Here is a 17411-nt window from a genome sequence, read left to right as displayed (position 1 = left end):
TCGACTAATCATAGACTAACCCGAACCCTAATCCTAGACTAACCCGAACCCTAACCCTAACCCTAACCCTAACCCTAACCCTAACCCTAATCCTAGACTAAACCGAACCCTAATCCTAGACTAACCCGAACCCGAACCCTAATCCTAGACTAAACCTAACCCTAACCCGAACCCTAATCCTAGACTAACCCGAACCCTAATCCTAGACTAACCCGAACCCTAATCCTAGACTAACCCGAACCCTAATCCTAGACTAACCCGAACCCGAACCCTAATCCTAGACTAACCCGAACCCGAACCCTAATCCTAGACTAAACCTAACCCGAACCCTAATCCTAGACTAACCCGAACCCTAATCCTAGACTAACCCGAACCCGAACCCTAATCCTAGACTAAACCTAACCCGAACCCTAATCCTAGACTAACCCGAACCCTAATCCTAGACTAACCCGAACCCTAATCCTAGACTAACCCGAACCCTAATCCTAGACTAACCCGAACCCGAACCCTAATCCTAGACTAAACCTAACCCGAACCCTAATCCTAGACTAACCCGAACCCTAATCCTAGACTAACCCGAACCCGAACCCTAATCCTAGACTAAACCTAACCCTAACCCGAACCCTAATCCTAGACTAACCCGAACCCTAATCCTAGACTAACCCGAACCCGAACCCTAATCCTAGACTAAACCTAACCCTAACCCGAACCCTAATCCTAGACTAACCCGAACCCTAATCCTAGACTAACCCGAACCCGAACCCTAATCCTAGACTAAACCTAACCCTAACCCGAACCCTAATCCTAGACTAACCCGAACCCTAATCCTAGACTAAACCTAACCCGAACCCTAATCCTAGACTAAACCTAACCCTAACCCGAACCCTAATCCTAGACTAAACCTAACCCGAACCCTAATCCTAGACTAAACCTAACCCGAACCCTAATCCTAGACTAACCCGAACCCGAACCCTAGACTAAACCTAACCCTAACCCGAACCCTAATCCTAGACTAAACCTAACCCGAACCCTAATCCTAGACTAAACCTAACCCTAACCCGAACCCTAATCCTAGACTAAACCTAACCCGAACCCTAATCCTAGACTAACCCGAACCCTAATCCTAGACTAACCCGAACCCGAACCCTAATCCTAGACTAACCCGAACCCGAACCCTAATCCTAGACTAAACCTAACCCGAACCCTAATCCTAGACTAACCCGAACCCGAACCCTAATCCTAGACTAAACCTAACCCGAACCCTAATCCTAGACTAACCCGAACCCTAATCCTAGACTAACCCGAACCCGAACCCTAATCCTAGACTAAACCTAACCCTAACCCGAACCCTAATCCTAGACTAAACCTAACCCTAACCCGAACCCTAATCCTAGACTAACCCGAACCCTAACCCTAATCCTAGACAGCACTGATTAGCCAAGACCAGCAAGCTCAAATATTAATAAAAACACAAATATTGTTAACATTATAAGTAGGGCTGTAACGGTGATACACTCCTGTCATGATTAAATACTTATCGCATTATTTTAAGCCAAAATAAGCCTGTGTGTGTGTGTGTTTACTACAGTAAACCTGTTCCTCATAAAGCCATCGCATCTCTTCAGCAGACTTGGGTTCGGATCAGACACTCGATTGTGTGTCTGTCTGTCTGTGTGTCTGTCTGTCTGTCTATCTCTGTCTGTCTGTCTGTCTGTCTGTCTAAATATATTAATTATAATAATCACACACACACACACACGTTTTTGATACCACAGGTGTAATGGTTTATACCGTACAAACTATATAAGTCCAATCATATCGATTACATCAACGATATTTTTTGGCGATATATTGTGATATCAGGATATATGAAGTCTTGTTACACCCCTAGTTATAAGTGTTCATAAGGGTTAGTGAGCGTTAGATGATGATAATCTGAATGAACTGATGCTAATCGATCAAGCATTCTGGTCTTTAATGATAACACGCATGCTAACTATATATTGAGCACAGTAACAGCAGCTACACAGGCCAGTGTTGAGCACAAACGCACGTCTTGCTCTCAATAACGCGATCTAATCGTCCTCTGGGCCGTGGTGTGGTGTTGCTACAGCATGACTCTATCTTCATAATTCGCTCTGGAGCCTCCAATCACACACTTTCATGCGTTTGCCTCCCAAAGCTAGCCTTACTGAAATCAGTCGTTCATGATGAGTGTTGAGCAGAAGTGTGATTGGTTGACCTCAGGACCAATAACCTCTCTTATCTCTGCCCCTCCCACCGGCTCTTATTGTGGTTTTCTGCTGTCAATCAATGCAGCAGGACAGGAATAACCTGGTGAGTATTATTATCCAATCAGAGACCCTCCCTCTCTCATTTGTCATGTCACATGGGTTTGGTGCTGGTGTTGCCGTGTTAGGGCAGTGTGTTGCGTCTGTAGTGTCATCTTCCACATCCACCTGTCCTTTATTATTGGTTTGTTATTGAGAGTGCCACTGCATTCATTCTATCTCTGATTGTAGAACGCAAACCAAAAGCCAGTCATCCTGAGGAAGAGGCGGCAGCGGATCAAGATCGAGTCCAACTGGGAGCTGTTTTACTACAGGTCATTTAACAGCTGTGCTGAAACTAAAGCCCTATTCGGACGGGATTAGTTTAACAGGGGACGTGGGGTAAAGTAATGTTACCTCAGCTCTGTAATATTAATGGCCGATTCACACGGGATAAGACCTCTCGGTAAAACTAGCAGACGTGAGGAGTAACTCGCTTTACACACCACAGTAAGCTCCGTGTCGTCATGTGTGTGTGACGTGAGCAAACACACAACATGAGTGCCAGTCTGAACTCATGTTTTAATAAACAGTTAGGTCCAGTCTAACGATTCTGATTGGATTGTGCTGGTAATAGGCACTTTCCTAGAGCTAAAATAAGTGTTGTGCCTCTAATAAGTGCTTCTGATCTTCTTTTTGCTTTAAATGATATGCGGAGAATGCTGGAGGTTTGCCACAGAGTTGTCCCTCCACGCAACCCAATGCTTCAAGAGCCTCCATGCTCGCAAAACACGCTTTTATAAACTTTTAAACAGGAAATGACGGGATTTGACCATACATTTTTACAGCGGGTCTATGCGAACGCGATTAGTATAACCTGAGGGCATTTTCCGGACCTTTTTACAGAAGGTAAAAATCTCAGTGATCTTCGCTGACATTGTCCGTAATGATTACCGAATGGCCCATTCAGCCGGGACTGAAGTCACGAGAACCTCTGGTTATAATCACTGTACCCCAATCTCCACATGTTAATCTAATCCAGGCCGAATCGGGCTGAAGACTCCTGCAGCTCACAGTAGAGCGGGCCTACGCTGCACACAATGCTCTTCTTATTCAGGATTTTTTTCTTGTTTCCAGTCCAAATATCTAAATATTCTTAAATCAAGATGCTTTTACTAGATCAGTAAAATTACAAGATATTTTTTCTTCAATGAATCTTGGTTTAAGAATGGTAAGATATTTAGACTAGAAAAACAAAAAATTACTGAGTAAGAAGAGCATTTATTTGCAGTGTAGCAACGCCAAGGTCATGGGTTCAATTCCCAGGGAAAGCAAGAACTAACGTAACTTAAGGTCAGAACTAAACTAACTTAACTTAAGGTCAGAACTAAACTAACGTAACTTAAGGTCAGAACTAAACTAACTTAACTTGAGGTCAGAACTAAACTAACTTAACTTGAGGTCAGAACTAAACTAACTTAAATTAAGGTCAGAACTAAACTAACTTAACTTGAGGTCAGAACTAAACTAACTTAACTTGAGGTCAGAACTAAACTAACTTAACTTGAGGTCAGAACTAAACTAACTTAACTTGAGGTCAGAACTAAACTAACTTAACTTGAGGTCAGAACTAAACTAACTTAACTTGAGGTCAGAACTAAACTTACTTAACTTAAGGTCAGAACTAAACTAAATTAACTTGAGGTCAGAACTAAACTTACTTAACTTAAGGTCAGAACTAAACTAACTTAACTTGAGGTCAGAACTAAACTTACTTAACTTGAGGTCAGAACTAAACTAACTTAACTTTAGGTCAGAACTAAACTAAATTAACTTTAGGTCAGAACTAAACTAACGTAACTTTAGGTCAGAACTAAACTAACGTAACTTAAGGTCAGAACTAAACTAACTTAACTTGAGGTCAGAACTAAACTAACTTAACTTTAGGTCAGAACTAAACTAACGTAACTTTAGGTCAGAACTAAACTAACTTAACTTAAGGTCAGAACTAAACTAACTTAACTTTAGGTCAGAACTAAACTAACTTAACTTGAGGTCAGAACTAAACTAACTTAACTTGAGGTCAGAACTAAACTAACGTAACTTAAGGTCAGAACTAAACTAACGTAACTTAAGGTCAGAACTAAACTAACGTAACTTAAGGTCAGAACTAAACTAACTTAACTTAAGGTCAGAACTAAACTAACTTAACTTAAGGTCAGAACTAAACTAACGTAACTTTAGGTCAGAACTAAACTAACGTAACTTAAGGTCAGAACTAAACTAACTTAACTTAAGGTCAGAACTAAACTAACTTAACTTAAGGTCAGAACTAAACTAACTTAACTTAAGGTCAGAACTAAACTAACTTAACTTAAGGTCAGAACTAAACTAACTTAACTTAAGGTCAGAACTAAACTAACTTAACTTTAGGTCAGAACTAAACTAACTTAACTTAAGGTCAGAACTAAACTAACTTAACTTGAGGTCAGAACTAAACTAACTTAACTTGAGGTCAGAACTAAACTAACGTAACTTAAGGTCAGAACTAAACTAACGTAACTTAAGGTCAGAACTAAACTAACGTAACTTAAGGTCAGAACTAAACTAACTTAACTTAAGGTCAGAACTAAACTAACGTAACTTAAGGTCAGAACTAAACTAACTTAACTTAAGGTCAGAACTAAACTAACTTAACTTAAGGTCAGAACTAAACTAACTTAACTTAAGGTCAGAACTAAACTAACTTAACTTAAGGTCAGAACTAAACTAACTTAACTTAAGGTCAGAACTAAACTAACTTAACTTAAGGTCAGAACTAAACTAACTTAACTTAAGGTCAGAACTAAACTAACTTAACTTTAGGTCAGAACTAAACTAACTTAACTTAAGGTCAGAACTAAACTAACATAACTTGAGGTCAGAACTAAACTAACTTAACTTGAGGTCAGAACTAAACTAACTTAACTTGAGGTCAGAACTAAACTAACTTAACTTGAGGTCAGAACTAAACTAACTTAACTTGAGGTCAGAACTAAACTAACTTAACTTTAGGTCAGAACTAAACTAACTTAACTTAAGGTCAGAACTAAACTAACTTAACTTTAGGTCAGAACTAAACTAACTTAACTTTAGGTCAGAACTAAACTAACTTAACTTAAGGTCAGAACTAAACTAACGTAACTTGAGGTCAGAACTAAACTAACTTAACTTGAGGTCAGAACTAAACTAACGTAACTTAAGGTCAGAACTAAACTAACTTAACTTGAGGTCAGAACTAAACTAACTTAACTTAAGGTCAGAACTAAACTAACGTAACTTAAGGTCAGAACTAAACTAACGTAACTTAAGGTCAGAACTAAACTAACTTAACTTAAGGTCAGAACTAAACTAACTTAACTTAAGGTCAGAACTAAACTAACGTAACTTAAGGTCAGAACTAAACTAACGTAACTTAAGGTCAGAACTAAACTAACGTAACTTAAGGTCAGAACTAAACTAACGTAACTTAAGGTCAGAACTAAACTAACGTAACTTAAGGTCAGAACTAAACTAACGTAACTTGAGGTCAGAACTAAACTAACTTAACTTGAGGTCAGAACTAAACTAACTTAACTTAAGGTCAGAACTAAACTAACGTAACTTAAGGTCAGAACTAAACTAACTTAACTTAAGGTCAGAACTAAACTAACGTAACTTAAGGTCAGAACTAAACTAACTTAACTTAAGGTCAGAACTAAACTAACTTAACTTAAGGTCAGAACTAAACTAACTTAACTTAAGGTCAGAACTAAACTAACTTAACTTAAGGTCAGAACTAAACTAACGTAACTTAAGGTCAGAACTAAACTAACTTAACTTAAGGTCAGAACTAAACTAACGTAACTTAAGGTCAGAACTAAACTAACTTAACTTGAGGTCAGAACTAAACTAACTTAACTTGAGGTCAGAACTAAACTAACTTAACTTGAGGTCAGAACTAAACTAACTTAACTTTAGGTCAGAACTAAACTAACTTAACTTAAGGTCAGAACTAAACTTACTTAACTTAAGGTCAGAACTAAACTAACGTAACTTGAGGTCAGAACTAAACTAACTTAACTTGAGGTCAGAACTAAACTAACTTAACTTGAGGTCAGAACTAAACTAACTTAACTTGAGGTCAGAACTAAACTAACTTAACTTTAGGTCAGAACTAAACTAACTTAACTTTAGGTCAGAACTAAACTAACTTAACTTAAGGTCAGAACTAAACTAACGTAACTTAAGGTCAGAACTAAACTAACTTAACTTGAGGTCAGAACTAAACTAACTTAACTTGAGGTCAGAACTAAACTAACTTAACTTGAGGTCAGAACTAAACTAACGTAACTTAAGGTCAGAACTAAACTAACTTAACTTAAGGTCAGAACTAAACTAACGTAACTTGAGGTCAGAACTAAACTAACGTAACTTAAGGTCAGAACTAAACTAACTTAACTTAAGGTCAGAACTAAACTAACTTAACTTTAGGTCAGAACTAAACTAACTTAACTTAAGGTCAGAACTAAACTAACGTAACTTGAGGTCAGAACTAAACTAACTTAACTTGAGGTCAGAACTAAACTTACTTAACTTGACGTCAGAACTAAACTAACTTAACTTAAGGTCAGAACTAAACTTACTTAACTTTAGGTCAGAACTAAACTTACTTAACTTTAGGTCAGAACTAAACTAACTTAACTTAAGGTCAGAACTAAACTAACTTAACTTAAGGTCAGAACTAAACTAACGTAACTTAAGGTCAGAACTAAACTAACGTAACTTAAGGTCAGAACTAAACTAACGTAACTTAAGGTCAGAACTAAACTAACTTAACTTAAGGTCAGAACTAAACTAACGTAACTTAAGGTCAGAACTAAACTAACGTAACTTAAGGTCAGAACTAAACTTACTTAACTTGAGGTCAGAACTTAACTAACTTAACTTAAGGTCAGAACTAAACTAACTTAACTTAAGGTCAGAACTAAACTAACTTAACTTGAGGTCAGAACTAAACTAACTTAACTTTAGGTCAGAACTAAACTAACTTAACTTTAGGTCAGAACTAAACTAACGTAACTTTAGGTCAGAACTAAACTAACTTAACTTAAGGTCAGAACTAAACTAACTTAACTTAAGGTCAGAACTAAACTAACGTAACTTAAGGTCAGAACTAAACTAACTTAACTTAAGGTCAGAACTAAACTAACGTAACTTAAGGTCAGAACTAAACTAACGTAACTTAAGGTCAGAACTAAACTAACTTAACTTAAGGTCAGAACTAAGCTAACTTAACTTAAGGTCAGAACTAAGCTAACTTAACTTAAGGTCAGAACTAAACTAACTTAACTTAAGGTCAGAACTAAACTAACTTAACTTAAGGTCAGAACTAAGCTAACTTAACTTAAGGTCAGAACTAAACTAACTTAACTTAAGGTCAGAACTAAGCTAACTTAACTTAAGGTCAGAACTAAACTAATGTAACTTAAGGTCAGAACTAAACTAACTTAACTTGAGGTCAGAACTAAACTAACTTAACTTGAGGTCAGAACTAAACTAACGTAAGTTAAGGTCAGAACTAAACTAACTTAGCTTAAGGTCAGAACTAAACTAACGTAACTTAAGGTCAGAACTAAACTAACGTAACTTAAGGTCAGAACTAAACTAACTTAACTTAAGGTCAGAACTAAACTAACTTAACTTTAGGTCAGAACTAAACTAACTTAACTTAAGGTCAGAACTAAACTAACGTAACTTAAGGTCAGAACTAAACTAACTTAACTTGAGGTCAGAACTAAACTAACTTAACTTGAGGTCAGAACTAAACTAACTTAACTTTAGGTCAGAACTAAACTAACTTAACTTAAGGTCAGAACTAAACTTACTTAACTTAAGGTCAGAACTAAACTAACGTAACTTGAGGTCAGAACTAAACTAACTTAACTTGAGGTCAGAACTAAACTAACTTAACTTGAGGTCAGAACTAAACTAACTTAACTTGAGGTCAGAACTAAACTAACTTAACTTTAGGTCAGAACTAAACTAACTTAACTTTAGGTCAGAACTAAACTAACTTAACTTAAGGTCAGAACTAAACTAACGTAACTTAAGGTCAGAACTAAACTAACTTAACTTGAGGTCAGAACTAAACTAACTTAACTTGAGGTCAGAACTAAACTAACTTAACTTGAGGTCAGAACTAAACTAACGTAACTTAAGGTCAGAACTAAATGTACTTAACTTGAGGTCAGAACTAAACTAACTTAACTTGAGGTCAGAACTAAACTAACGTAACTTAAGGTCAGAACTAAACTAACTTAACTTTAGGTCAGAACTAAACTAACTTAACTTAAGGTCAGAACTAAACTAACTTAACTTGAGGTCAGAACTAAACTAACTTAACTTGAGGTCAGAACTAAACTAACTTAACTTAAGGTCAGAACTAAACTAACTTAACTTAAGGTCAGAACTAAGCTAACTTAACTTAAGGTCAGAACTAAGCTAACTTAACTTAAGGTCAGAACTAAACTAACTTAACTTAAGGTCAGAACTAAACTAACTTAACTTGAGGTCAGAACTAAACTAACTTAACTTTAGGTCAGAACTAAACTAACTTAACTTTAGGTCAGAACTAAACTAACTTAACTTAAGGTCAGAACTAAACTAACGTAACTTAAGGTCAGAACTAAACTAACTTAACTTTAGGTCAGAACTAAACTAACTTAACTTAAGGTCAGAACTAAACTAACTTAACTTGAGGTCAGAACTAAACTAACTTAACTTTAGGTCAGAACTAAACTAACTTAACTTGAGGTCAGAACTAAACTAACTTAACTTGAGGTCAGAACTAAACTAACTTAACTTGAGGTCAGAACTAAACTAACGTAACTTAAGGTCAGAACTAAACTAACTTAACTTGAGGTCAGAACTAAGCTAACTTAACTTAAGGTCAGAACTAAACTAACTTAACTTAAGGTCAGAACTAAACTAACTTAACTTGAGGTCAGAACTAAACTAACTTAACTTTAGGTCAGAACTAAACTAACTTAACTTGAGGTCAGAACTAAACTAACTTAACTTGAGGTCAGAACTAAACTAACGTAACTTAAGGTCAGAACTAAACTAACTTAACTTGAGGTCAGAACTAAACTAACTTAACTTGAGGTCAGAACTAAACTAACGTAACTTAAGGTCAGAACTAAATGTACTTAACTTGAGGTCAGAACTAAACTAACTTAACTTGAGGTCAGAACTAAACTAACGTAACTTAAGGTCAGAACTAAACTAACTTAACTTTAGGTCAGAACTAAACTAACTTAACTTAAGGTCAGAACTAAACTAACTTAACTTGAGGTCAGAACTAAACTAACTTAACTTAAGGTCAGAACTAAACTAACTTAACTTGAGGTCAGAACTAAACTAACTTAACTTGAGGTCAGAACTAAACTAACTTAACTTAAGGTCAGAACTAAACTAACGTAACTTAAGGTCAGAACTAAACTAACTTAACTTAAGGTCAGAACTAAACTAACTTAACTTGAGGTCAGAATTAAACGTACTTAACTTTTTTTAAAATATGTACCTTAAAAAAATGCAATGTAATTTTCTTTGGATGAAAGCGTCTGCCAAAATGATAAATTTCCTCGTGTGTGTGTGTGTGTGTGTGTGTGTGTGTGTGTAGGTTTCAGCAGGATCACGCGCGCTCGAACCTGATCTGGAACCTGCGGACGCGTGAGGAGCTGCGGGACGCTCTGGAGGCAGAGATGCGGTCCTTCAGTGTGGACCGCGAGCTGGGCAGCGCTAACGTCATCTCCTGGAACCACCAAGAGTTCGAGGTCGGAGTCCAACTTTACTGATAATACACTGCAGAAGATACTCCTTACATGTCTAAAAATTCTTAACAAGATGCTTTTACTACACAAGTAAAATGACATTTCTGGGGGATTATTTTTCTCACCCCATTGGCAGATCATTTTGCCTGTTTTAAGCAAAAACTCACTTCATTTTGAGTTATTTTTTAAGTAAATGCCTCTTGATTTGAGAATTGTTAGAAATTTAGACTAGCAACAAGACAAAACTACTGAGTAAGAAGAGGATTGTGTTGCAGTGTAGCGCAGCTAAAGCGATCATTCACTGCAAAGGTGTGTCCTAACCGAGGTTACCTGTGTTTAGGTGAAGTACGAGTGCCTCTCGGACGAGATTAAGATCGGCGATTATTACCTGCGTCTGCTGCTGGAGGAGGACGAGAGCGACGAGTCTGGGGCCATCAAGAGATCGTACGTTCATCAGCGACGTTATGGGCTGATATTTAGCAGCTTTTAATGACCGCCATTGGTGTGTGTGTGTTTCAGTTTGGTCAACGTGTCAGAAGCAGGACTGTTATTTTGGCATTTAAAGTGTACATTTTATTTTACAAGTACTTTTTTTTTTCCTAATAATTTTCTAATAATTTCTAATTTAGTAAATATTATGCAATCAATTTCAGAAATTATGCATGTTTTTTTAGGTTTTTTTTGTGCAATCTTTAAAGCAGCACTGGGCAACTTTTGCTCTCGGGGTCCCCCTACAGTTGGGTAATAATAATGTCCTCAGCTACTGTCGTAAGAGCTGTCATCCTTCATCAGGGGATGCCATTGCGCGCGCATTTGTTGACATGACAACCCTGATAGCCCTGAACTAGCGATGCGCGGGTCGTCTCATAACCCGCGGACCCCGTATGTCTATTTAATGGTCGCGGGTGCGCGGCGGGTTGTAAAGATATATCCAGTGGTGCGGGGCGGGCCAAATAACTTCATGAAAGCGTCCCGCGGGTCGGTGCAGCACTAACAGTTCCCCTGAACACTGCAGGAGGAGTTCACATGCAGGTGTTCTTCTGGCGGCGCGTGGGAAACGTCTTCATCAGGTACAGTCAGTGGCAGATGCTTCAGCATGTCAGATGATATAATTTCATGGGTTTTATTTTTTTCAAACACCAAATAATCACGATGCTCACGTGTACAAGCCAGCGTCATTATAGTAGTCTATTGGTTAGCGTTTTCCAGAATCTATATGATCCTTCAGTTCAATGTTTGAGTGGTCGGTAATCACCGTAACAAGCAGGACCGCATCGGTCGGGCACGCCTCCTTCAGCTCACGCCGACGAGCAAACGCTGGTCACATGTTGATCCTCGTCCTGCCTTTAATCACAGCAGTCTCTCGTTTCCTCTTATTGCTTTCCTCCAACAAAACCTTTTCTTTCTTATGTGTCTGTGCTGCTTCGGACATGACTATATTATCCGACGAACACAGTTGGGCTCACACGTCCGAATGTAAGGAAGTGTGTGTGTTGGTGGAAGTGACGTATGTGCCGTAAAGCAGTCGGATTTTGTAGTTCTTTTTGTTCTCGGGTTACTACCTGAAACCCGAAGTTTAAAAGTACGATTAAAAACGATACAGACCCCATCAGGCTATGGCAGACGTGTCATTCAACCTATTGTAAGTCGATTTATCATCACAAGAGTCTTGAAAGTATATTATGAAGGTTGAAAAGTTACCTAGTGCTGCTTTAAATATGATATTATATCTGCATAGCCATTAGTATTGTGCCGCTCCTCCAGATCACTGAGTTCAGGTGTTCAGTCTCTTCATGGCCACAGGTGTATAACTCCAGCTCTCGGCCTGCAGACGCTTCTACACACATTAGTGAAAGAATGGGTCGCTCTCAGGAGCTCAGTGAACTCAAGCGTGGGGCCGTGATAGGCTGACACCTGTGCAATAAGGCCATTGTTTTTCAGGGTTTGGCCCCTGAGATCCAGTGAAAGGAACTCTTAATGCTTCACCAAGACATTTTGGACAATTTCATGCTCTCATCTTTGTGGGATCAGTTTGTGGACGGCCCCTTCCTGTCCCAGCATGACTGCGCTCCAGTGCACAAAGCGTCGCTCCATAAAGACATGGATGAGGAGTTTGGTGTGGAGGAACTGGACTGGCCTGCACAGAGTCCTGAGCTCAACCCGATAGAACAGCTTTGGGATGAATTAGAGCGGAGACTGAGAGCCAGGCCTTCTCGTCCAACATCAGTGCCTGACCTCACAAATGAGCTTCTAGAAGAATGGGCAAAAATCCCCATAAACACACTCCTAAACCTTGAGGAAAGCCTTCCCAGAAGAGCTGGAGCTGTTAGAGAGGGTGGGCCGACTCCAGATTAAACCCCACGGGTTAACAATGGGGAGCTCGTGTGTGTGTAGAGGCGGCACAACACTTCTGGCAATATAGTGTATAATGGCCACACTGCTCTAAGATATCAGCCATTAAATCCATCAACACTACAACACACTCACACTCACACTCTCCCCTCTCTCTCTCTCTCTCTGTCTCTCTCTCTCTCTCTCTCTCTCTCTCTCTCTCTCTCTCTCTCTCTCTCTCTCTCTCTCTCTCTCTCTCTCCAGGTATGAGTTTTTTAACGAGCTCTACCACCGCTTCCTGCTGACCCCTAAAGTGGCCATGAAGTGTTTGTGTCTGCAAGCGCTGGCCATCGTCTACGGGAAGTGCTGTGAGGAGATCGGGCCCTTCACCGACACCAAATACATCGTGGGCATGCTGGACCGGGTCTGTGTGTGTGTGTGTGTGTGTGGGCATGTTGGACCGGGTCAGTGTGTGTGTGTGTGGGCGGGCATGCTGGACCGGGTCAGTGTGTGTGTGGGCATGCTGGACCGGCTCAGTGTGTGTGTGTGTGTGTGTGGGCATGCTGGACCGGGTCAGTGTGTGTGTGTGTGTGGGCATGCTGGACCGGGTCAGTGTGTGTGTGGGCATGCTGGACCGGGTCAGTGTGTGTGTGTGGGCATGCTGGACCGGGTCAGTGTGTGTGTGTGTGTGGGCATGCTGGACAGGGTCAGTGTGTGTGTGTGGGCATGCTGGACCGGGTCAGTGTGTGTGTGTGTGGGCATGCTGGACCAGGTCAGTGTGTGTGTGGGCATGCTGGACCGGGTCAGTGTGTGTGTGGGCATGCTGGACCGGGTCAGTGTGTGTGTCTGTGTCTGTGTCTGTGTGTGTGTCTGTGTCTGTGTCTGTGTCTGTGTCTGTGTCTGTGTCTGTGTCTGTGTCTGTGTCTGTGTGTGTGTGTGTGTGTGTGTGTGTGTGTGTGTGTGTGTGAGAGAGACTGTGCCAGATTCATGTGTTTATATCATCTTCCTCCTTCCTGTGACTCTCCAGTGTACAGACAAGCTAGAGCGAGACCGGCTCATCCTTTTCCTCAACAAACTTATTCTCAACAAGGTGAGTAACGTCAAATCATCACGAACATATATAAACTTGTGCCTATGAGTGCCTATGAGTGCCTATGAGTGCCTATGAGTGCTTATGAGTGCTTATGAGTGCCTATGAGTGCCTATGAGTGCCTATGAGTGCCTATGAGTGCCTATGAGTGCTTATGAGTGCCTATGAGTGCCTATGAGTGCCTATGAGTGCTTATGAGTGCTTATGAGTGCCTATGAGTGCCTATGAGTGCTTATGAGTGCCTATGAGTGCCTATGAGTGCCTATGAGTGCCTATGAGTGCTTATGAGTGCCTATGAGTGCCTATGAGTGCCTATGAGTGCCTATGAGTGCCTATGAGTGCCTATGAGTGCTTATGAGTGCCTATGAGTGCCTGAGTGCCTATGAGTGCCTATGAGTGCCTATGAGTGCTTATGAGTGCCTATGAGTGCCTATGAGTGCCTATGAGTGCCTATGAGTGCCTGAGTGCCTATGAGTGCCTATGAGTGCCTATGAGTGCTTATGAGTGCCTATGAGTGCTTATGAGTGCTTATGAGTGCCTATGAGTGCCTATGAGTGCCTGAGTGCCTATGAGTGCTTATGAGTGCCTATGAGTGCCTATGAGTGCCTATGAGTGCCTATGAGTGCTTATGAGTGCCTATGAGTGCCTATGAGTGCCTATGAGTGCCTATGAGTGCTTATGAGTGCCTATGAGTGCTTATGTGAGCGCTTATGAGCACTTATGAGAGCCATTATGAGTTCTTATGAGCGCTTATGAGCGCTTATGAGCTCTAATGAGTTCTTATGAGCGCTTTTGAGCGCTTATGAGTGCTTATGAGTGCTTATGAGTGCTTATGAGTTCTTATGAGTGCTTATAATTGCATATGTTTGCATATGATTGCTTTTGAGTGCTATGAGTGTTTATTCAGTTTCCCACGGGTCGATATGAAGGAACCTTGTTTTGGTTTCTTGTGCTTTTATGATTTATTCTGCTAGTTTTCAAACACTTTATCGCTTTACTCTTGACTTTCTATGTTAAGCTTTGAAAATCCATCATTAACTTCTGTATCCTTACATTACTACAACATATACTAATCTTAACAAGTGAAATATATTTATTAATGAAAAATAAAAATAAAGATCATATCACAAATGTTGTGCATTTGCGGTCATGTGATCGCTGAATAAATAATCTTTCAGTGATGTGTGGTTTGTTAGGACAATATTTGAACATCTGTAATCTGAGCAAAAAACTCTAAATATTGAGAAAATCTCCTTTAAAGTTGTCCAGATGAAGTCCATACTAATGCATATTACTACTGATGATACATTTATGATATATTTACGGTAGGAAATGTACTAAATATCTTCATGGAACATGATCTTAATATCCTGCTGATTTTTGTCATAAGTGAAGTGTATAGTTTTGACCTTAGGGTGTGTAGTTGGCGATGGCCTCAGATCACCCGAGAGATTGGGGCTGTGGGGCTCACGGGGTTATTCTGCTGCTTTGCTTCAACCATTTCTCTTCTGACAGAAAAATGTGAAGGATATCATGGACTCCAACGGAGTGCGAATACTAGTGGACCTGCTGACGCTCGCCCACCTGCACACCAACAGAGCCACCGTACCACTGCAGGTGTGTGTGTGAGAGAGTGTGTGTGTGTCTGAGAGAGTGTGTGTGTGAGGGTGTGTGTCTGTCTGAGAGAGTGAGGGTGTGTGAGGGTGTGTGTCTGTGTGAGAGAGTGTGTGTGTGTGTGTGTGTGAGGGTGTGTGTCTGTGTGAGAGAGTGTGTTGATGATCAGCTCCTCATCTGAGAGTGATTAGTGAAGGGTCATGTGACTCTGAAGACTGGAGTTATGATGATAAACTCAGCTCAGATCACAGGAATAAATCACACTTTACTATATATTCACACAGAGAACAGATGATCTACACTGGAGGAATATTATTTACTGGAGTTATGGTCAGATTAATGGTCAGATTAATGGTCAGACTCATCTGTGTATTGTGTGTGTGATGCTCAGACTCTCTTCCTCTCTTCCTTCAGAGTAACGTGTTAGAGGCGTCTCCGGACATGAAGAGAGAGAGTGAGAAGGAGTGGTACTTCGGGAACGCAGATAAAGAGAGGAGAGGACCATTCAGCTATGAGGAGGTGTGTGTGTGTGGAGGAGAGAACACACACACACACACACACACACACACACACACACTGTGGAGGAGAGATGGGCCGCTTCACACCGGACGCGGAGCGAATATTTTGCGTTAAAACGATTCACATCAGCCGCGACACGAATTTGCGGATTGGATTAAAATATCTGGATGAGGTTATCTGAGCTCACTGCTCGTGCCTGTGTTCCCTGAAGAGGGCAGATGATCGATACTCGAAACCACGATCAGCAGCGATTGGCTGCCGGCAAGACGACGTGATGACATCATATCATTAAAAAAGACACCTGGCAAAAAAACATAAAACTTGTCAAAGAAAAAAGAAGGAGAAAAAACACGAATTTCTGGACCTTTATAAGGAACCAGACAAACGACCAAACCAACATAAGTTAGATAAATTAATGTGCGCTGTTCTGATGAACATGATTCCTAACCCTTTATATTCAGCATTTTATAATATTGGACACACTTTACATTTTTATTTTAATGTTGTAATTTCATTTTTAATTCAATCTAAAGCAGATTTGTTATGTGAGAATATTAATTAAAGTTTCTAAGCAGTCAAGATCAAATGATCTGCTTCTCTTGTGCTGCATCCCATAATATCCGTCATCACTCACATTAACGCACGACGGAGATGAACTGCACAGTGTGTGTAAACCTCCAATACAGCTATAAAGTCATCATTCCATCACAATTCACAAATACATCTCTCAATCAGACGGTCTATAGCATTATACACACATTTTACACAACATTAAAATATTATTTTAAATAAACTTTTATATTTATTATTATTTTAAAGTATTATCACCCCTGGTTTAGTAAGGAACTCTTGTAATAAAGTATCCGTGGCTGGGACAGATTATAATATCACCTCAAGATGCGATCTAATCCGGTTTACATGAAATAAGCCTGAGCCGGTTTAAGCTGACGGACCTGTTGCTATGGCAACAAATCCAGGATGAGCTTCGAAGAACCAAACAATCCGAGATCAAGACAAATCGAGTTAGCGACGAATGAAGAACCAGGGGTCCGGGAAAAAATCAACAATTTATAAAGGGTTGTTATTGCTGTCTGTGCTCCGCTTTAACTGGAGCTGCAGCTGTGATCTCCTGAGAAACGCCACGCCTGGCGAAGGCTAATGTTGAGTGAAGAGCTCGTGGCATCCGCTGGACATTTCCTCAGCTTCGTGTCCTTGTGTGTGATTGGTTGAAGCCGCTTCTTTCGCCCCTAGAGTAAAAAAAAATTGGCATTAAAACTGAAAAAATAAATGTTGTTTTTCGGCCGCAGCACACGTTCAGTGTGAAGCGCTCATTACACACACAGCTGATGTAAAAAAGATAAGCACGTCAAAATCGCGTCCGGTGTGGTGAGCTCCTCTAACGCGTCTCTTTCTGAGCCTCTTCATGTGTTTAACCTCCTCTACCCGTCTCAGATGCAGGAGTTCTGGAGCTCCGGCACACTGACGGCCAAGACCCGCTGCTGGGCTCAGGGCATGGACGGATGGCGCCCCCTGCAGGCCATTCCTCAGCTGAAGTGGAGCCTGCTGGCCTCAGGACAGGCTGTGATGAACGAGACCGATCTGGCCACGCTCATCCTCAACATGCTCATCTCCATGTGCTCATACTTCCCCAGCAGGTGCTTCTGGCCCACTGCACCATCACCATTGTGTCGGATGATAAAATATTAAAAATACAGGTGCTGGTCATATAATTAG

At 40.3% G+C, this 17411-nt stretch overlaps 1 protein-coding gene across 1 annotated transcript in view; it reads left to right on the top strand.

Annotated features, from left to right (window-relative positions):
- The window catches only part of LOC137063808 (dnaJ homolog subfamily C member 13-like), a 97957-nt gene that overhangs the window by 44018 nt on the left and 36528 nt on the right, over window positions 1–17411 (top strand). The window contains 9 exon segments of the mRNA XM_067435075.1: window positions 2320–2337; window positions 2523–2605; window positions 9973–10126; window positions 10464–10567; window positions 12719–12878; window positions 13482–13544; window positions 15060–15161; window positions 15573–15677; window positions 17130–17332. Of these exon segments, the coding sequence (XP_067291176.1) occupies window positions 2320–2337; window positions 2523–2605; window positions 9973–10126; window positions 10464–10567; window positions 12719–12878; window positions 13482–13544; window positions 15060–15161; window positions 15573–15677; window positions 17130–17332 (992 nt within the window).

The sequence above is a fragment of the Pseudorasbora parva genome, chromosome 24 (genome assembly GCF_024679245.1).
Source record: "Pseudorasbora parva isolate DD20220531a chromosome 24, ASM2467924v1, whole genome shotgun sequence".
NCBI classification, from domain to species: Eukaryota; Metazoa; Chordata; class Actinopteri; order Cypriniformes; family Gobionidae; genus Pseudorasbora; species Pseudorasbora parva.
Note: the sequence above shows the minus strand (reverse complement) of the source record. Positions and strands in the feature narration are given on the sequence as shown.